Source organism: Elephas maximus, chromosome 11 (genome assembly GCF_024166365.1).
Source record: "Elephas maximus indicus isolate mEleMax1 chromosome 11, mEleMax1 primary haplotype, whole genome shotgun sequence".
NCBI lineage: Eukaryota > Metazoa > Chordata > Mammalia > Proboscidea > Elephantidae > Elephas > Elephas maximus.
Window position 1 is genome coordinate 86,821,291 of NC_064829.1, and position 22,443 is coordinate 86,843,733.

The following is a 22,443-nucleotide window of genomic DNA, read 5'->3' on the forward strand; positions in this document are numbered from 1 at the left end:
CAGCCAGCATCACCCATCAGATGTCTGAGTGAATGAGCTGCAGGTCACTCCAGCCCCCAGCCTCTGAGCTGACCCAGCTGATGTCAGATGGAACAGAGAGAGTCCCTGCCACACTCTGCACAAACTGCAGATCTGTGAACAAAATAAATGTTGTTGACTTAAGTCACTCAGTTTGGGGGTAGTTTTTCAAGCAGCCATAGTTACTGGAACAAAAGGTGATTTGGCAGAAGGCTCACCTGAGCTAACACCCAGGAGAGTCAGTTCTGGATGGTCAGAGAACAGGTCAGAGGCCAGCAGGAGAGAAGGCTGGTCAGATGACAAGAGGCCAGACTTTCATCTGCTTCCCAAGGGATTTGGTCACATGATATCTGAGACCTACTGCTGCAGGCAGGTAAGGAAGGATACATTACAGCTCAGCCTGCGTTGGGGTAGGGTGCGCTGGTAGCAGAGGGGGAGGATGCCACAGGTGAGATACAGGACAAACTGGAGACCGGGGACCAGTGAATGGAGTATGCTCACAGTGGTCCAGGCAAATCCGGGACGGGTCTATGTCGGAGCTGGGCAGCAGGCAGGACAGTATAGGAATCTATGGAGCCTGATGTCCTAGGATGCCAGCAAACCCCTACAAAATACATTAAAAAACGTTTGTGTGCAAACCCTGCCTAGGGGAGTGTCCTCAGCTTTCGTTCTCAAAAAGGTATTTGACCCCCACCTCCCAAAAAAGTTTTTAATCTCAACTGAAATATAATTTACGTACCAAAAAAATTCACCCTTTTAAAGTGTCTTTTTTAGCATATTCACAATGCCTCTGAACTTAAAAATAGTTAAGATGGAAAATTTTTGCTATATACATTTTTTTTTTTTTTTGACCACAACAAAATAAAAATTAAGTTAAAAAGAAAAAACAAAAACTCTTGGAAAATACACACCAAACAGTTAACAGATCTAGGGAAGAGTGAAAGGGGCAGCACTGAAGTATATTTCTTTCTACATTATTTGCATGTGTTCAAATAGAACATTTGTTTTGAAATGTGCAAGCATGTATGCATGTGCACATATGTGTGTGTGCATGCCTGTGCATTTACACGTGCGTGTGTATGTGTGTGTGTATTTTTTTTAAGAAGTGATGGGGCAGAAGAAGATCCGACAGGGTAGGAAGGGACTGACAAAAACACAGCAGCACGGAGCACGCCTCCTCCCCAAGGCTGGCTGCTCACAAGCCATGGTTCAGCGCTGACTCAGTGTGTGGAGTAAGTGCTGCTAAGAGGGGCAAGATCCACGTTTTAAGCCTTGGTAGTGCTCCTCGGAAAAAGTGAGGCAAAATGAACCACGTGACACCTCAGCTCTGGCCTTCCTTTCCATGCTTAGATTGTCCACACACCCCCAAAGAGTTACAGCAACATCAAGATAAAGCTTTTTTTCTTCTCCCCTTGTTAAGCCTTGGGTGAAGCAGACAGGATAGAAACATGTTGTTTAAAAAATAATAATAATGCCCCAGCCAGCAATAGTTGGGCTGTCTGTCTTGCTGTCCTTCCGTCCCTTAAAACGGTATATGTGGACTGGCTGGGCCAGTTCTATTTTGGAACTCTGTGGCTGAGGTTTGGGGTAAATGTAAAAGAAATTCAACTCCCTGACTCTGAGCCACAGATAATTCTATTTCTCTAAGAGAAATTAAAAACAAAAAATAAATTATGAAACAAAGTTAAACTTTTAAAAAGCAAAAATAAATAAAATGAAACAAATTTTCAGCCTGCATTGCTTGGTTTCTGCCCCACCCCTTCCCAGCAGGCAGATGAGAGGAAACAATCCACACATTTCATTAAACTCCCTCAGGAATAAGCTACATATGACAGACACAAGAATGGTCAACTTGACTTTGATTCAAATATTGAAAGTGCTGAGTGTGAGACTCTTAGGGATTTTCACAACATGCACTGTGTCCCCGCTGGCTTTCCATCTGTAGTCACTGCGAGGCCCAGCTGGCGTTTCAGGGTTGGAGAGCCTTGCAGGAGGCACAGTTCTCTGTTAACAAAGGACCACACAGAGGAGCACAGGCTGGGCAGGCCTGGGGGCAGCAGGGCCAGGCACCCTCTGCATGCTGGTTCTGATCCATCAGAGTCACAGATGTCACCCATGAGTCTGTGTACCTGTGTCTTGGGCCGCTGTAACAAATGACTATAAACTAAGAGTCTTAAAACAGCATAAATTTACTCTCTTGTAGTCCTGGAGGCCGGAAGTCAAGAATCAAGGCATGGGCGGGGCTGTGCTCCCTCTGGAGGCTCCAGAGGAGAATCCTTCCTTGCTCCTTCCAGGTTCTGGTGGCTCCAAGCATTCCTTGGCTTGTGACAGCACCTCTCCAATTTCTGCTTCCGTCTTCACATGGCCACCTTCCCTCTGTGCCTCTATATCTTCTCTTCTTATAAGGACACCAGTCATTCCATTTAGGGCTCAACCTAAACCCAGGACAATCTCATCTCAAGATCCCTAACTAATGCCATCTGCAAAGACCCTATTTCCAAATAAGGTCACATTCTGAGGCTCTAGGTGGCCATGAATTTTTTTGGAGGAGCATTGCAGTGAATTACTTAATATGGCCCTTCCACCAATGGTCTTTTTAAGTCCCACCAAATGACTGGATGAAGACTATGCAAATGAGGTGCTTATGGCCCACCAAGGGGATTGGATAGCTTGCTAATAATGTAAATAAGGTGTATGGCACTCTTGTGGTGGGGGGGGACCATGCAAATAAGGTGTATGGCACCCTAACAAGGAGATTGGTCAGTTTTGCTATCCTGCTATGCTTAAAAGAGAGCCAATCCCAGAGCAGAGGAGACCTAACTACCACCAAGAAGAAGAGAGGGAGTAGAGCACTTCCTTTGGACCCAGGATCCCTACACCAAGACCCTCCTAGACTCAGAAGACAGAAAGAGAGCGCTATAACATGGAAGACAGCAAGATGGTGAGAAGCAGAGGCAGTAGAACCAGGAGACCAGCAGGAGACAGCATGGTGAGCTTCCAGGCCCACAGAGCAAAAAAGCTGAGTGTATTCAGGCAAGAGGCTTACTGGAGGAGTGGGGTACCTCCAGGCACTTATTAGCAGAACTAAAGAGCTTTGTAACGCTTGCCCAAGCAGGGAAGAGGCCAGGCCGAGGCACCAAGAGCCAGAGACAGGCCTGCCTGTGGGCACAGCTGAGAAGAGGCTGTCCTGATCGAAGAATTGTATCTGAGCATTCCTGAACCTGAACTGTAACCTGCTACTTCCCTAACAAACCCCATAACTGTGAGTATGGTCTGTGATTTCTGCGTGGTCATTGCAACAAGTTACGGAACCCAGCGGAGAAGTAGAGAGTGCCACGGGAGGGAAGGCTGGTGTCAAAATTGGTAAAAAGTTGGCAAAAAGACATATATCTGATCTCTGCCTCATAGGAAACCAGCCTTGGGCTTCTAATGCTGATAACTATTCTCCACCCGCTTTGTGAAGTTTGACAAGGAGGTTAGATACCTCCACCACACCATTTTTACAGGGGGACGCTATTCAACCACTATAGACTGCAACTTCAGCAAAGCTGCAAAAAAAAAAAAACAGAAGCATATGGGTCAAGCACACTGCAACTTCTGCACTGCTTACTGCTGACTGGCCTAAATGCCCCAGGAGCCATTATGTCAACTGTCAACATCACCAACAGAGACAAATCATAAATGCCTACTGAGAGAAGCACTCGACAAACTTTAATACCTTAAGGAAAAGGGGTAGGTAGATGAGTTTCCTACTGCTGTAAATTTCCACAAGCTTAGTGGCTTAAAGCACCAAAAATCTATTCTCTTACAGTTCTGGAAGTCCGAAGTCCAACATGGGTCTCACAGAACTAAAATCAAGGTGTCAGCAGGGCTGTGTCCTTTCTGGAGGCTCAGGAGAGAACTCATTTCCTGCTCACTCGGGTGTTGGCAGAATCCAGCTTCTGTGGTTGTAGGACCAAGGTCTGGGTTCTTTAGAAGAGCATATGAGGGTGTCCCAGCACCCAGGGGCCTCTGCATTCCTCAGCTCATGGCCCCTTCTTCTATCTTCAACAACAGCCACAGTGGGTTGAGTCCCTCTCATGTCATCTCTATGACCTTCCAGCTCTCCTTCCCCATTTAGGGACCCTGTGAAGAGATCAAGCCCCTGGATACCCCAAGACAATTGCTGCATCTAAAAGTCTGTAATCTGAGTCCCACGTGCAGACTCCTCTTACAACATCAGGTACCATTCACAATCCTGGGACCTGGGACGTGGACGCCCTTGGAGGCTATTATTCTGTAAAAATATAAATTTTGGCCATTTCTTGGGAATTGAGATTCACTATTAAAGTTGCCAAGGATTTCATTTTACTTCGATCCACAATCAACACCCATGGAAGCAGTAGTCAAAAAAATCAAATGGTGTATTCTACTGGGCAAATCTGTTACAAAAGATCTCTTTAAAGTGTTGAAAAGCAAAGATGTCACTTTGAGGACTAAGGTGTGCCTGACCCAAGCCATGATATTTTCAACCACCTCCTATGCATAAGAAAGCTGAACAATGAATAAGGAAGACCAAAGAAGAATTGATGCCTTTGAATATGGTGTTGGTGAAGAATAGTGAATACATCATAGACTGCCAGAAGAAGGAACAAGTCTGTCTTAAAAGAAGTACAGCCAGAGTGCTCTTTGGAAGCGAGGATGGCAAGACTTCGTCTCACGTATTTTGGACACGTTATCAGAAGGGACCAGTCCATGGAGAAGGACATCATGCTTGGTAAGGTAGAGGATCAGCGAAAAAGAGGAAGACCCTCAATGAGATGGAGTGACAGTGACTGCAACAATGGGCTCAAACACAACAATGATTGTGAGGACAGTGCAGGACCAGGCAGTGTTTTGTTCTGTTGTACACAGGGTACACTGACTCAATGGCACCTAACAACAACAGCATTTTAACTAAATCCTCACCTCCTTTTGGAGGAATTTATGTAGAATACTGGAAGTAAAGAGAATAGTTAGCTATCAACTATCGCAATCAACTTTTTAATCTAAAACTTCCCTTTTGATGAGCAGCAACCAGAAAGAAGGAGTTTCTGTGTATGCACAAAGTGCCCACCCTCGCCCTTACCTAGGACAACTTGAGGAACCAAAAACCAAACCAAACCTATTGCCAGCGACTTGATTCTGACTCGTCGTGACCCTGTGGGACAGAGCAGAGCTGCCCCATAGAGTTTCCAAGGACTACCTGGTGGATTCAAGCTAATAATCTTTTGGTTAGCAGCCATAGCACTTAACTACTACGCCACCAGGGGAACCAGGTGGCAAAAATCCAAATAAAGGGGACCACGTAGATTTAGGTTCTTGAAGGTATTCCTGCATTTCAACAATGCCATGTAAGTTTCAATTCTAAGCTGAGGCATCCCTAGAGGTTCTCAAACCTGCTACATCTGGCATCTTACCTCAGCCTGCTTACTATTTCAAACAGGGTCCCCAAACCTGGTCTCTGCTATCATGGGTACAAATTATCCTCTCATCTTTCTCCTCCTTCCCTCGGGGCAATTAGTGTTCTAAAGGAAAAACTTCACACTGTGTCCTGTTGGTCAGTTAAGACACCACATCCAAGCTAAAGGCTGAGGGTTTACACAAAGGGAAGGGGACAGATAGAGCTCCTAAGTCACAGGGAGGAGGGACAGAAGCCATGCAAATGAAAGCCCAAGCCATTTAAGCATAAATTTAAGAGCACAAGTCCTTACCTAGTAATATCCTGATGGGTTTAAAAATCCTGCCTCCTAGGCAACATTAGTGGTATAATAAGTGCCATCTCTAATGTCATTTCAAACCCAAATCACAACAGGGAGAGACAAAAAAGGACATGTAGAGGAGAAAAGAAACGGCATTAACAGGGGAGACAGAACAAAAACACACTAGAGAACATATTAGTGGTCATCTTCACAGCTTTAAACGACACTAAACAAATCTTTATTTGGTCCAGGATACTCACTAGAGCTAGAAGCTGACCTATTTTCTACCAAGACTGAAATGGCACACATACATCTCATTCTAAAAACAGAAGCATGCAAAAGGGGAAAGGATCCTCTTAGAGGAAGAGAAAACCATGATCAGGAATGAAACTACAGGGGTGCCGACTTCCCGGCAAGATGTGGAACCCACGGGGGCCCCAAAACGAAACAAACTCTGGGGAAAAATATTTCTCTGCACAACAGGTGAGATTAAAACACACACACCCCCGAAAATCTCAGACAAAGTTAGAAAGAGAGTTGTCTTGGATTTAGTCACCAGAAGGGAAACGAAAGTAAAGCATTGCACTCCTGCATAGAAGCAGCCCGCTGCCCTTCTGGTTCAAACACAGGATGTTAGACTGCAAGGAGCTTTAACCAGAAAGTCAGGGAGTAGTGTGGACTAAGCCCGGAACTAGTCCTGGCCAGCTCTAACCATCAGAGCACAGATACATATTCTAGGAAGTCTGGTCACCTTGACCCACAAAAGCATAACTTTGGATGTATACTTAACAAAGTACATGAGAAAGACCCCAGTTTACCTTGTGGGTGCAAGAGGAAAACTTGGTGCATTTTATGTATAAGCCATACACAAAGATGGAGATAGAACTGCACTCACAGGCTGTGTCTTTCCCTGACCTGATCAAACCAAAACTTGGATAGAAAAGAAACACTCTGCCTACCATAATTTAGAGTTCGCATGCAACAGTAATTATTAGCGAAGAATAATACACTAAGATTAGTTAATAACTTACTCAACTTTCAGTAAAGAAGCTATACTATCAGGACTTGGTTTGCATTATAAAATTTGTCACTAAAGTAATTTCACCTACTGAAAATCTTCTTACCAGTTATAGATAACAGTGCCATTAGATGAAATTCAAGCTGCTTTTAGATAACATTAGATCAAGGTGCCTGCTATCTCCCCAGTGGACAGGCATGGTGCCTGCTGATTAGTACAGCTCTATTTCCAGAGTGATAACCCTCCTTCACCAACCTGCAAAAGAGCGGCGTTTGAGGTTCAGCTCGTTGGTCACGCGGACTTCGGTGCAGAGTCTCAACATCAGCAACATGGTCAAGATCATGATTATGCTCTGCCACAGAAGAGGGGACTCAAAGTGCCTTCCAAACCTGGAGAGGTAAAGAGACACCTATCAGAGGATCCAGGCGCCCCCCTGCTCCACACAGCTCATGGTTGTTCCTAGAAACAGCCCCACCAGCTACCTATTGGCCCGGGGGGGTATTACTGAATGCTTCCACTGGTGGAGGTCAGACAAGGGGATGGCAAGGAAGCTGGGGTGCAGCCTCCCCAAGATAAAAGCGAGTGAGTCTACAAGAATCCAGTAGGGACTCTTCCCACTTAACTTAGGGTCATAAGGCTATCCGTGTGCAATTTGGGCCATTTTACACAGAAGACCACTTCCATTTTTTTTTAATTTTCAATAGAAGTGATGAGTGACTGGAATAACTGGGGGAGAAGATACCAAGGTTTAAGCTTCCCCTGATACCACACGTCAAAAGTCGAACCCAGACAAATCCAAGTTTACAATAAATGTGAGCCATTTAAAACAACGTGCACGGGACACACAGGTGAAGAGTTAACTGGCTTCAAGACGAAGACAAGCAAGTTCAAGATGTCAAAGGGCACAGGTTTCCACAAAAGATACATAACTGACAAAATAAATATGAAACAAAGTTCAACATCATAAGTAATCTTAAAAATCTAATTAGAATAGAAACTAAACCAAACCCTATGCTGTCGAGTCAATTCCAACTCACAGTGACCCCACAGTAGAACTGCCCCATACGGTTTCCATGGAGCAGCTGGTGGATTCAAATTGCTGACCTTTTGGTTAGCAGCCGAGCTCTTAACCACTGTGCCACCCGGGCTCCAATTAGAATAGAACCAAAACTCGCTATTGTCAAGTCAATTCCGACTCATAGCAACCTTATAGGACAGAGTAGAACTGCCCCATATGGTTTCCAAGGAGCACCTGGTGGATTCAAACTGCCAACCTTTTGGTCAGCAGCCATAGCTCTTAACCACTATGCCACCAGGGTTTCCAGAATAGAAAGACATCCCTTTTTACTTATCAGATGATTTCATTTCTTTCCCTTTAATGACAACAGCCTGGGCATAGGACTGTAGAGTGTGGGAAGCCTTGTCCTCAAACGCCATAAAGCAGCCGCTTCCAGAGCCGTGTTGTCATTACTACAGCAGGTAAGTGCTAGGCCACAGGGAGGTATGCACACCTGCGCTGTTCAGCCAAGTTCCAGTAGAAGTTCCTAAATGAGCACCTCCTCATGTCGCCAAAGTAGCAATGAGAACTCGAGTCAAGAAGTGTGTGTCTCCTCCCCAGCAATGCTCACTGCTCCTGCAACACTCACCGCTATCACTCAGCAACACTCACTACTCTGGCAACACTCACTGCTTATCAGTCTTAGTAGTAAAATGTTACTAATTGCTGCTACTGTGTTTTCATTTTTAGATTTATGCCAGGAAGCTGGGCATCTCACATCCTGTGTATGAATGTGTAGGCTTGGTCCAGGTCCCGCTGAATGCATGTGGATCTGGTGAGAAGTCCAGCAATACCAATACCTCTACTCAGCACTCTGGACCCTTCTATGCCCACGTCCTCTGCTTAATCAAAAGTCTGCACATATTAGCCACAAGGCATCGTTGAGCCCTTCTGCCAACTTCTGATGCCAAAAGGCCAATCCTGTACATCACCACTGTACAGAGTGTAATCTGCTGAATGCTAGTTTTGCAAAATGATAATAAGGACTTTATGAAACGAAGGGTTATAGAGTTACACACATTTCAGAAACCCTAGGTTAAACAAAGTTAACTTGGACCCAGGGCCTCTCAGATACTGTGCATGGGGCAGAGAGGAACAGAATGCAGATACACTCCAAATGGATTGGAGCTCTGTGGGCTAAGGTCCTCAGACCAGCTTTGGGAAATGCTGCTCAAGGGTCTAACTCCACCGTGTCTCCCACCACCACTGGCCCAGTGTAGGCCCTCCTCCCTCTCACCTGGACCCCTGCCATAGCCCCCACCCAACTTTTACTCTCTTGACCTTCTATGACTCATTGCCCCTATGCCATAGATATGTACATCTAGGTGGTTGGACGGATTGATGGTTGGATGGATGAGTGGGTGGGTAGATGGATGGTTGGATGGATGAGTGGGTGGGTAGATGGATGGGTGGATGGATGAGCAGGTGCCTAGATAGGTGGTTGGGTAGATTTTATGGGTAGATGGATGGGAGGGTGATAGATGGGTAAGTGGGTAGATGGATGGGTGGATGGGTGGATGGATGGAAGGATGGAAGGAATATTCCACATATCACTTCTTATAAAAGCATAAATCCTACAGAATCTGGTCCAGTCCCTGGCAAATAGGAAACCCTCAAAAAATTCACTGGATCAAATAGGCTGCTAGTCATGAAGGCTGGATGGGGTTACTGGAGTGCAGGCCACAAGAGGGGCTCCAGAGAGAAAAATAAATGGAATCGTTTGTATTACCCTCAAAGCAAGAGGATTTTGAACTGGGTGGGGACAGAGCACATGCATTGGCTACAAGAGTCGTAGAAGGCTCCTGGCCTTATACACCAGCATTAAACACTACAGTGTATAACACATGGAGCCTGTACCTCCAAGCCAGAGAGACACCCAGAAGGGATCAGCTCCCTCTGCTCTCCCTTCTTCATCTTGCAAGTTCCCAAAATGTTTCCTGGAGCACTGAGGAATGAGAGTCCTGTGTTAGGGAAGGCTGGCTGGAAGGAACCCAGCACTGTCAGAATGCTGGTTCTATGAAAGAAGACCAACAGGGGACAGAAACACACCCACAGGGAACAAAGTTCAGAATCCCATGTAAGGCTACCGCACATTCTGCATGCTTCCTTAGACATCGGGCCCTGAGAGGAAAATAAGAAGCCCTGCTCCAATGCTATCATCTGTAGCACCTGCCAGTGACCATCTAAACCCAGAAGCACTGCTGAGGCAGCAGATAAGAAGTTGTTTTAACTCTCTGACATCTCCAAACCAGGGAATTAGCGATTTTGAGTGATAAACACACTGGGGGGAGGCCTCTAAACAGAACTGCTTTCTCCATGTGGTAATCCAACCTCAGGCCACTCTCCCCCACTGCTTTGAAGAAAATGTATCTCACAACCCTAGAGACAGCACAGTGCTCCTTCACAACCTAAAAAGACGGGCTAGGTTCCAGGCCAGGCATTCCCTGTCCCCCTCTCCCACTCCACCCCCACCCTAACCCAGTGTGCTCAGAGTAAACAACATTATCGGACACAATCACATTCTGGAAGCTGCTTCTGTTCAACCACAGACTTAATTAAGGCCACTTTAGAAGAAGAAGCAGAAGTGCTCAGGCACCAGCCACTCAGGCAACCAGGCCTCCCAGAAAGGGAAATGGGTGGAGAAAGGGAAGGAATTTCCGAAATGTGGTTTTGCAGCTTATGCTAAACAAAAATTAGCAACGGCTTTGGTTTGGTTTTTTGGACAGCCCCTTCAGAAGTAGCCTTGGCGCAGAGACAGACCCTGGGAGGAGACTTAAAACTGTTCTCAAAGGAAGCTGCAGTGCACAAAACACCCTGCTTCAGAGTCAAACAATCTGGGATTAGCCAGTTACCTCTCCGGCTCTTTGATTAGGGCTGAAACACCTTTAAGATTCCAGACACAGGCAGAACTAACATATAGGCTAGGACTGGACTAAAGGCAGAGTGGCAGGAGAACTTTTGGGCTTATGAAACTTGTATCTTGGTGGTTAATGGTGAGTACATTTGCCAAAACCCATCAGCTCTACACTTAAAATGGTGCGTTTTATTGAATGAAAATTATGCCTCAATATGGTGGATTTTAAAACTAATTAGCAAAAGTGGAAACAACTCACATGTCCACCAACAGATGAACGGATAAACAAAATGTGGTCCATCCACACAATGGAATATTATTCAGCTATAAAGATAAATGAAGTCCTCATACATGCCACAGCATGGATGAACCTTTAAAACATTATGCTGAGTGAAGTAAGTCAGACACGAAAAAAATAAATCTGTTGCCTTCAAGTCGATTCCAGCTCACTGAGATTCCATGAGAGTAGAATTAAGCACCAATTCAATATGCAGATGACACAACCTTGCTGGTTGAAAGCAAAGAGGACTTGAAGCACTTATTGATGAAGATCAAAGACTACAGACTTCAGTATGGATTACATCTCCACATAAAGAGAACAAAAATCCTCACAACTGAACTGACAAGCAACATCACGATAAACAGAGGAAAGGTTGAAGTTGTCAATGATTTCATTTTACTTGGATCCACAATCAACACCCATGGAAGCGGAAGTCAAGAAATCAGACAATGTATTGCATTGGGTAGATCTGATGCAAAAGACCTCTTCAAAGTGTTGAAAAGCAAAGACGTCACTTGGAGGACTAAGGTGCCCCTGACCCAAGCCATGATATTTTCAATCACCTCCTGTGCATGCGAAAGCTGAACAATGAATAAAGAAGACCAAAGAATTGATGTCTTTGAATATGGTATTGCTGAAGAATACTGAATATACCATCGACTGCCAGAAGAACGAACAAGTCTGTCTTGGAGGAAGTACAGCCAGAGCGTTCCTTGGAAGCAAAGATGGCAAGATTTTTTCTCACATACTTCGGACATGTTATCAGGAGGGACTAGTCTCTGGAGAAGAACATCATGCTTGGTAGAGGATCAGCGAAAAAGAGGAAGACCCTCAATGAAATGTATCGACACAATGGCTACAACAATGGGCTTAAACGGCAACAATTATGAGGATGGCCAGGACTGGGCAGTATTTCATCCCGTTGCATATAGGGGAACTGACTCAATAGCACCTAAAAACAAAACAAGCTCCATAGGATTTTCTTGGATCTAATCTTTTACAGAAGCAGATCACAGGCCTTTCTTCCATGGAACTGCTGGGTATGTTCAAACTGCCAACCTCTTGGTTAGCAGCTGCACACAAACTGTTTGTGCTACCCAGGGACCTAAGTCAGACACGACAGGGCAAATAGTGTATAATCTCACTTATATGAAATATCCAGGCTGGACAAATGCATAGAGACTAAAGTTTATTAGTGGTTACCAGAGACGGGGAGTGGGATAGGGAATAGGGGGACCTGAGCTTCTGTGTGCAGTGACGAAAAAGTTTTGAAAATGGACAATGGTGATGGTTGTACAAAATGGTGAATGTAATATCACTGAACTGCATGTGTGAAAATCACAAATTTTTTGTTATACGTATTTTACCACAATAAAATGTTAAAAAAAAAAAAAGCAGATCTATGATTACTCAAAAAGTAACCCCAAAAATCAAAAGGTAATAAACAGAAGCAAAGCTCAGGAGGGGCACAGTTATGGACACTTCCTAGTCATAACCTAATACCTCATGGGATTGGTTTACTGGGTTTGAGGATTTAGGACGACAGTTTCATGAGGCAACTCAGTCATTTGGTATAGCATAGATCACAAAGATAATGTTCTACATCCTAGGTTGGTGAGTTGCGTGAAGAGTCTTAAAAGCTTGCAAGCAGCTAAGATACAACTATTGGTCTCTAGGTGTCAGGAGGAAAAGAGAAAGAAGGAAACAGAAGACTCAAAGAAGAAACTATTCTACAGGGCTAATTGTCTACAGGAACCAAGCCCACCCACCCTGAGACCAGAAGAACTAGATGGTGCCCAGCTACCATTACCGACTGTTCAGACCAGGACACAATACATGGTCCAGGATAGAATGGGAGAAAAATGTAGAACAAAACTCAAATTCCTCAAAAAAACCAGACGTACTGGACCAGTAGAGACTAGAGGAACCCCCAAGACTATTGCCCTGGGATAACTTTTAAATTTGGAAATCAAACCACTCCTGGCGGTCATCTATCAGCCAAAAGTCACAATGGCTCATAAAATAAAAGATATTACTCATGAGAACTATGCTCCTTTAAACAATCATCTAAATGAGACTTAGCGGTCAACATTTACCCTAGACCAAAGATGAGAAGATAAGGAGGGACAAGGAAGGTAGATTAATGACAACAGAACAATCAGGATGGAAATAATGAGAATGCCGACACATTGTGAAAAGTGTAACCAATGTCACTGAACAATATGTACAGAAATTGTTAAATGAGAACCTAATTTGCTATGTAAATTTTCTCCAAAAACAATAAAATATTAAAAAGAAGCAGCAAAGCTCAGGATGCTAGCTGTCGGGACTCACCTCCCTGCTCCCCTTGCTCTCAGGCTGATCTTTGAGAAGAACAACATTGCTCCTCCTTATCTGAGCTGACAGAGGGGAGCACACACCTGCCTCAGGATCACAAGAAAGGAAAATTCCAGGTGTTTTGGCCTTGAAATGCAGCTATAAGACTTCTCTTCATTTTCTTCTGAAAACTCCCCTTCTCAATTATGTGTGGCTTCAGCGGCGGTTAAAATTAATTTCAATTTCCTCAGCAGAATGCTAATGACAATAAAAGAAAGTTGGCCCAGGAGGAGGCAAAGAAAACATTGACTTCCTATTAAATATTGACTTCCTATTAAACGCACAGACAACCCTAGTGAAACAAAACCAGGCCTGGAAGGGCTGGGGGCTACAGCCCCTTTCCAGCATCTGTCTCAGCTCAGAGGCCCCTCCCCAGAAAGGCCTTTCCATACCTGGCAGTGCCATTTTCCTCACTTTCTGTTATTCTTATTCACTTGTACACTTCCTTGTTTTCTTGTCTCCTCCCACTAGAAATGAAATTCCCTGTGGGGAGGGACCCCATCGGTGGGACCTCAGCACCCCAGTCCTAGGACAATGTCACACAGAGAGGGCCCTGGAAAGTGGCTGATGTCTAAGTATGAGAGACCACAAATGAGTAAGCAGAACTAGAAGTTACACTTGAGATTCTCACCCCAACTCCATCATTTTGGGGGGGCATAACCTCATCCTGAAAGAGCCCTGGTGGCAGAAAAGATAAGCGTTAAGCTGCTAACTCGAAGGTTGGCGGTTCAAATCCACCCAGCAGCTCCTCAGGAGAAAGGCCTGGTAATCTGTTCCCGTAAAGATTACAGCCTAGAAAACCCTAGTTTTCTAGGGGTCGCTATGAGTCGGAATCGACTCGACGGCACACAACAACAACCCCTTCATCCTGAGAAGTGCAGAATGTGGCCTGCCCAAGAAGAAGGCACTCCCCACCTGTCCTGCCTGGAATGCACTGTAGAGACGCCCATCTCTCCCCGGGCACCAGCGTAAGTAAGTCCTGCTCACCAGAAGAGGATCCGTAAGATATTAGCCACCAGCAGCACCAGACATACGTAGGTGGAGAAGCCGTCGGCGTTCTGCGTCCTGCGGATGTCCCGGTACTGAGGAATATAGGGCACCACGCCACCGAAGACCATGGCGCCGGCCGCGCCCCACGACACCAGCTGCTGCAGCGGGACCAGCAGCCAGTCCAAGCCCTGCGCCTCCATCCCGCACCCGGGCGCCGGCTGCAGGCGCCGCGCACCTGGCCGAGCCTCCGGAGCTTCCGGGGCTCACGCTGGCTCCTTATTTCCACATTGCAGCGTTGTCTGAGTGATTGCCGCCACCGGGCCTGCAGGGAGCAAAGTGAGGACGTGAGGACTCGAGTCCAGCTGGGGTGGAGGCTCAGCCAGCGCGCCAGGAAGCCAGCAAAGGACCGGCCACGGGCAGACGCGGCGGCACTGCGCAGGGGCGACCGGAGGCCGGGGCGCTCGGGGGCCAGCGCCCTGTGCCCCCACATCGGAGCCCCGAGAGCTGAAAGGGGAGCAGGGGGAGCACCCCGCACCCTGACACGTGAACTCGCACAGCCCTGAGGCCTGGGGCCCAGGCAGGTGGCGCCCCCCGAGGTACCCTGCTCTGCCCCTCCCAGCCCCGCCCAGCCCGCGCTTAGAGCGCCCGGGACCCCAGGCCGTGGGTCCCTCACCCGCGGGCTCCGCCGCCGTCAGTCTGTCTGTCTGTCTGTCCGCGCAAGTCAGGCCGCCCCGCGCCGGCAGAGCCCCGCCTCGCGTGACGTCACAAAGTCTGAAGCTCCCGCCCACTCCTGGGAGGCGGGCGGGAGCCTCTGGGTCCTAGCGCATGACAGGCTACTGGCGGGCCCAGGCTGAGTGGGTCTAGGAGGAGGAGGACCTGGAGTTGCTTCCGCCCTCTCACCTGGCCCGAGTGAAGATCAGAGTCAGATGCCCACGTAGACCCGACTCCAAGTGTCCCGGAGCGGAGCCTTGTAGACGCGGCGCTTAGCCAGCGGCCACCTGGAGCGAAGAACTGAGTAGGGGGCTCAGTCCTTGCCCCGCGGTCAGCTCTGGGTCCAGCCACAGCCCTGAGCGCCGTCCCCGGGCGCACCCTGTGGGGGTTGTCCCTCCTCGAAGGAAGTGGGGCTGGGAAGGGCCCTGCGATTGCACATCCCTGGTCATGGGGAGCGGTGCCGGAGAAGGTCCTGCGCGAACTCGTCCCCCGTCATGAGGAGAGGGGTCGGGGAGGGTAGCGGGGGACTGGGGAGGTCGGGGCGCTCAGGGCGGTGAGCACCCACTGTGCATCCCTAGGCCCTTCCATCCATGAATCCTCGAACAGTGTCTGCTCCCGGCCACGCGGATGGGATTCAGAAGTCGGCCAGGTATCAGGAAGAAGAAACTCGTTGGGGTTGGGGTGGGTGGGAGCTTGTCTCGGGAAAACAGAGAAGTCCACCCATCGGCCTGAGGAAGTTCCGAGTTCCAAAGCAACCACCCAGAGGAGCGGCGACCGTGTGGACTCGTGTCCTTTCAAAAAGTACCTTTGCACCTGCCCTGGGATGCACGGAGCGGCTACCAGTCACCTCCCTACCATGCTGTTGTGGGCAGACTGTCGGTGCCTCTTAAAGACAGACAAGAACCTGAGGTCCGTTACTCAACGAGGTCTGGAGCTGGAATCTAGAGGCCGAGTCCTGGACCCTTCCTTTCAGAGAGCAGCAGCCGAACCGCAAGGGGCAAAGGGAGAGCGCTCAGACCCCGGGGAGTCGGCTCTGGTGGGCTGGCAGCACGTGGAGCCCAGGGTGGAGGTGGCTGGGCGTGAGGATCCGCATGCCTGGGGGCTGAGGAGTCAAATTCCAGCCCTGACAAGTCTGTGCGGAAAGCCGCCCACTGCGCCGGGCCTAGAACCCGGCGCAGCGCCTCTTGTCAAGGCTTCTGCAGAACCCAGGTGTCACAGAGGAAGACCACCTGGATGGGAGAGGCCCCCGGGGGCTTGCCCCATCCTCATAGTTGCCTTTCTGAGCCTCCCCAGGCCTAAGGTAGGCCTCCTGATTCCTGCTTGGCTGGCTTTGTGGGAAATCATGGCAACAGTCACAACCTACTCTCAGACAAGCCTGAACATCATGACAGGCCCCTAAATAAAGAAATACAGGACTGGCCACTTAAGTTACTTCTCTCCTATGAGGCTGACACTGAGCATTTCTGAATCATCGCTATTCAGAGCACCACCCAAGGGAACAACTCAGCATATAGCCCCAGGAATGGATAGGAAATAAGAACACACGCAGAGAAAAAAGCTGAGGCAGGGCTGGGAAAGGAAAGTAGGTCTTCCTACTTAGCCATATCCTCCCCTGAGCTCTATAGCCTCTAGAATGTTTCATTCTCTCTGTTCTGGAGGCTCTCCCTTTTGATTCTCTGGAGCATCTGAGGGGTACCAACTGCTCACCCTTGTTTGTTTCTGGAACATGTGAGAGGCTTAGAGGCACTTGGGCAAATCCGTGGCCAGCCTGGAGCCTTCTACTATTCTGGAGAGGTCTGGAGTGCCCCCTGGGCCACCTGTACACAAGTGAGCAGCTCAGCTAAATGTACCCAGTCTTGCATTCTCAGTCCAGATTTCACCCCATAGAGGTCTCCAGTGGAGTGAATTGATGGCCTCTTGTGATCTTTGAATACCCTGTCTGGAGTCAGAGCTTCCCAAATCCAGGTTCAATGAGATCACATTGGCAACTTAAAATCGGCCACTGTGGAAGTGTTTACACCATGGAAAAGGGGAAAAGCCACAAACCGGGAGCCAGTCATTACGTATACACCGGTGCCCTGTTGACTACAGTCTACAGCAATGACTAAATTTACAAAGACTGACAATACCAAGCCTGGTGAGGATGTGGAGCAAGTGGAACTCTCCTCCATGGCTGGCAGGATGCAATCAGGATGCATTGATAATTCCTGGTGATTGGAATGCGAAAGTTGGAAACAAAGAAGAAGGATCAGTAGTTGGAAAATATGGCCTTGGTGATGAAAACAATGCTGGAGATCGCAAGATCAATGACTTATTCATTGAAAATACCTTTTTTCACAAACATAGGCAGCAACTGTGCACGTGGACCTCACCAGATGGAATATACAGGAATCAAATTGACTACATCTATATGGGAAGAGACGACGGAAAAGCTCGATGTCATCAGTCAGAACAAGGCTGGGGTTGACTGCGGAATAGACCATCAATTGCTCATATGCAAGTTTAGGTTGAAACTGAAGAAAATTAGAACAAGTTCACGAGAGCCAAAGTAGGACCTTGAGTATATTGCACCTGAATTTAGAGACCATCTTAAGAAAAGATTTGACACATTGAACCCTAATGACTGAAGCCAGACAAGTTGTGGAATGACATCAAGGACATCATACATGAAGAAAGCAAGAGGTCTTTAAAAAGACAGGAGAGAAAGAAAAGACTTAAATGGGTGTCAGAAGAGACTCTGAAACTTGCTCTTGAAAGCCAAGTAGCTAAAGCAAAAGAAATGATGAAGTAAAATAGCTGAAAAGAAGATTTCAAAGGGCCACTCGAGAAGATGAAGTATTATGATGACATGTGCTAAGAGCTAGAGATAGAAAACCAAAACGGAAGAACATGCTCAGCATTTCTCAGGCTGAAAGAACTGAAGAAAAAATTCAAGCCTCGAGTTGCAATCCTAAAGGATTGTACTGGGAAAATATTAAACAACACAGAAAGCATCAAAAGAAGATGGAAGGAAAACACAGAGTCGTTGTACCAAAAAGAATTGGTCGACATTCAACCATTTCAGGAGGTAACATATGATCAGGAACCAATGGTAATTAAGGAAGAAGTCCAAGCTGCACTGAAGGCGTTGGTGAAAAGCAAGGCTCTGATAATTGATGGAATACCAACAGAGATGTTTCAACCAATGGATGCAGCACTGGAAGTGCTCACTCATCTATGCCAAGAAATTTGGAAGGCAGCTACCTGGCCAACCAACTGGAAGAGATCCACGTTTATGCCTATCCCCAAGAAAGGTGATCCAATAGAATGCAGAAATTATCAAACCATATCATTAATATCACATGCCAGTAGAATTTTGCAAAGATCATTCAAAAGCAGTTGCAGCAGTACATTGGCAGGGAACTGCCAGAAATTCAAGCTGAGTTTAGAAGAGGACGTGGACCAGAGATATCATTGCTGATGTCAGATGGATCCTGGCTGAAAGTGGAGAATACCAGAAAGATGTTTACTCGTGCTTTATTGGCTATGTTAAGGCATTTGATTGTGTGGATCATAACAAATTATGGATAACACTGCAGAGAATGGGAATTCTGGGACGCTTAATTGTGCTCATGAGGAATCTGTACATGGATTAAGAGGCAGTTATTCAAACAGAACAAGGGGATACTGCATGGTCTAAAGTCAGGAAAGGTGTGTGTCAGGGTTGTATCCTCTCACCATACCTATTCAATCTGTATGCTGAGCAAATAGTCTGAGAAACTGGACTACCTAAAGAAGAACAGGGCATCGGGATTGGAGGAAGACTCATCAACAACCTGCATTATGCAGACAATACCGCCTTGCTTCCTGAAACTGAAGAGGACTTGAAGCACTTACTGATGAAGATCAAAAGCCACAGCCTTCAGTATGGTTTACACCTCAACATAAATACAACAAAAATCCTCACAACTGGACCAATAAGCAGCATCATGATAAACGGAGAAAAGATTGAGGTTGTCAAGGACTTCATTTTACTTGGATCCACAATCAACACCCATGGAAGCAGCAGTCAAGAAATCAAAAGATGCATTTCATTGACAAATCGGCTGCAAAAGATGTCATTAAAGTGTTGGAAGGCAAAGATGTCACCTTGAGGACTAAGGTGTGCCTGACCTAAGCCATGGTGTTTTCAATCACCTCATATGCATGTGAAAGCTGGACAAGGAATAAGAAAACCAAAGAAGAGTTTGTGCCTTTGAATTGTGGTGTTGACAAAGAATATTGAATGTACCATCGACTGCCAAAAGATTGAACAAATCTGTCCTGAAAGAAGTACAACCTGAATGCTCCTTAGAAGCAAGGAATGTGAGACTGCATCTCACATACTTTGAACATGTTATCAGGAGGGATCAGTTCCTGGAGAAGGACATCATGCTTGGTGAAGTAGGGGTCAGCGAAAAAGAGGAAGACCCTGAACAAGATGAATTGACACAGTGGCTGCGACAATGGGTTCAAGCATAGCAACAATTGTGAGGATGGCGCAGGACTGGGCAGTGTTTCATTCTGTTGCATGTAGGGTCACTACAAGTTGGAACCGACTCGAAGACCCGTAACAACAACAATCGTTATAGAAGAAGCCACATCTTTCTCCTGAGGAGTAACTGGCGTGTTTGAATGTCCAACCTTTCAGTTAACAGCTGAGTGCTTAACCACTGCACCACCAGGGTTCCTGAGCTGAACCTAACTAACGGCCTTGAACAGAGTATGGCAAAAGTGATGGGATGCCACCTCTGAGATTTGGTCACAAAATGCTCTGACTGCTGTGTAACTTGCAAGCTCTGCTTGCTCACTCACAGAAAGAAGCTGTAAGCTGCCCTATGCAGAGCCCCCTGGGTAGGAACGGTAGGAACTGAGGGTGGCTCTGGCAAGTGACCATCAAGGAACCGAGGCCTCAGTTCAATGGCCAACAGCTATGTGAATGAGCTTGGAAGAGATCCTTTTCCAGCCCAGCCTTGAGATGGCTGTTCAGTAGAAGTAAGAAAATTCTCCTAGGTTCTCTCCTCCAACTCCTACCAGACTAAGGCAGAGCCATGCTATGTCTTTGAGGGTCAAGAACGTTACCTCCTTTACTGCCCAGCTCCTTTGAACACACCTACGTTGGCCTTTAAACACCTTGAATGCTAACTCAGCCTTTTCAGGGCAGTACTGTCCGTGTAGCCAGATGTGTGACTCAGATGATACACAGGAAGGACCTGATGTGGACACTGTCACAATCTTAGATTTATTTCTGGACTTTCAATTCTATTCCATTGGTCTGTATGTCTATTCTTACACCAGTACCAGACTATCTTGATTACTGTTGCTTTGTAGTAAGTTTTGAAATCAGGAAGTGTGAGTTTTTCAGCTTTGTTCTTTTTCAAGATTGTTTTGTTTATTTGAGGCCCCTTGCAATTCCATGTGAATTTATGGATCAGCTTTTCCATTTGTACAAAAAAGGCAGTTGGAATTTTGATAGGGCTTGCATTGAATCTATAGATTGCTTTTGGGAATTTTGCCATCTTAATATTAAGTGTTCCAATCCATGAACAAGGGATGTCTTTACATTTATTTAGGGTGTCTTTAATTTCTTTCAACAATGTTGTAGTTTCAGTGTACAAGTCTTTCACCTCCTTGGTTAAATTTATTCTTAGGTATTTTATTCTTTCAAATGCTATTGTAAATGGAAGTTTTCTTAATTTCTTTTTTATTGTTCATTACTGGTATATAGAAATATAACTGATTTTTGTGTGTTGATCTTGTACCTTGCAACTTAGCTGAACTCACCTACTAGCTCTAGTAGATTTTTTGTGGATTCTTTGGGGTTTTCTCTATATAGAATCATGTCATCTGTGAATAGTTTTAGTTTTACTTCTTCTTGAAGGCCTTTTATTCCTTTTTCGTAACTAATTGCTCTGGCCAGAACTTCCAGTACACTGTTGAATGAATCCATTTCCATTGACTCATAGCGATCCTATAGGACAGAATATAACTGCCCCATTGGGTTTCCAAGAAGGCTGGTGGATTTGAACTGATGACCTCTTGGTTAATAGCTGAACTCTTAAACACTGTACCACCAGGGCTGCTATAAAGTGTTTATTTTTTATTTGGAATGTCTTTTGAGGGAGAGTTGAAGGAGATGATGGGAATATCTTCATGGAACTGAATTGGGACAACCTCTATCTACAGCCATTTAAAAGTATGTATTAAAAAGCTATGAAAATGCAGTCAAGGTCAGCACAACTGGACTAATCCAAAAGCAAAGAAGTTTCCTGAATAAACCGAATGCTTCGAAGGCCAGCATAGCAGGGGTGGGGGTTTGGGGTCCCTGGTTTCAGGGGACATCTAAGTCAATTGGCATAATAAAATCTATTAAGAAAACCTTCTGCATCCCACTTTGGAGAGCGGTGTCTGGGGTCTTAAACACTAGCAAGCAACCATTTAAGATGCATCAATTGGTTTCAACCCACCTGGATCAAAGTAGAATGAAGAACACCAAAGACAAGGGTAATTATGAGCCCAAGAGACAGAAAGGGCCTCATAAACCAGAGACTACATCAGCCTGACACCAGAAGAACTAGATGGTGCCCGGCTACAACTGATGACTGCCCTGACAGGGAACACAACAAAGAACCCCTGAGGGAGCAGGAGAGCAGTGGGATGCAGACTCCAAATTCTCATAAAAAGACCAGACTTAATGGTCTGACTGAGACTAGGAGGACCCTGTTGATCATGGCCCCCAGACCTTCTGTTAGCCCAGGACAGAAACTATTCCCAAAACCAACTCTTCAGACAGGAATTGGACTGGACAATGGGATAGAAAAAGATGCTGGTGAAGAATGAGCTTCTTGGATCAAGTAGACACTTGAGACTATGTTGGCATCTCCTATTTGGAGGGGAGATGAGAGAGCACAGGGGGTTAGAGGCTGGCAGAATGCACACAAAAAGAGAGAGTGGAGGGAAGGAGCAGGCTGTCTCATTAGGGGGAGAGCAATTAGGAGTCGCATTCCACTCGACGGCAACGGGTAAACCAAAAAAACCAAACCCAGTGCCGTCGAGTTAATTCTGACTCATAGCGACCCTATAGGACAAAGTAGAACTGCCCCATAAAGTTTCCAAGGAGCACCTGGCGGATTCGAACTGCTGACTCTTTGATTAGCAGCTGTAGCACTTAACCACTATGCCACCAGAGTATGTAACAAGGTGTATATAAATCTTTGTATGAGGGACTAACTTGATTTGTAAACTTTCATTTAAGGCATAATAAAAATTTTAAAAAGCTGTAAAAAAATGGTCGGGGGGCAGCGTCTGCCCTCCTCTAACTTCACAAGGGGGAAGGAGAATCAAGATCAACAGCCCAAGGCTGATTCCTATGAGGTGGAGGTCAGACATGTCTCCTCTCTC

The 22,443-nt window shown here is 46.3% G+C and overlaps 1 protein-coding gene across 3 annotated transcripts in view; it reads right to left on the bottom strand.

Annotated features, from left to right (window-relative positions):
- Window positions 1–15,075, bottom strand: part of SLC66A2 (solute carrier family 66 member 2) — a 50,337-nt gene extending 35,262 nt beyond the window's left edge. For 2 of the 3 annotated variants that reach the window (XM_049900522.1, XM_049900521.1), the window contains exons 1-3: window positions 14,987–15,075; window positions 14,311–14,635; window positions 7,012–7,145 (exon numbers count right to left, since the gene is read on the bottom strand). In XM_049900522.1, coding sequence (XP_049756479.1) covers window positions 7,012–7,145; window positions 14,311–14,513 — 337 coding nt within the window. In that variant the 5' untranslated portion in view covers window positions 14,514–14,635; window positions 14,987–15,075. Of the gene's footprint in view, window positions 1–7,011; window positions 7,146–13,281; window positions 13,522–14,310; window positions 14,636–14,986 lie in introns of those variants that run through there. The other variant, XM_049900523.1, reaches the window with a different exon arrangement.
- Between the last annotated feature and the right edge of the window lie 7,368 nt (window positions 15,076–22,443).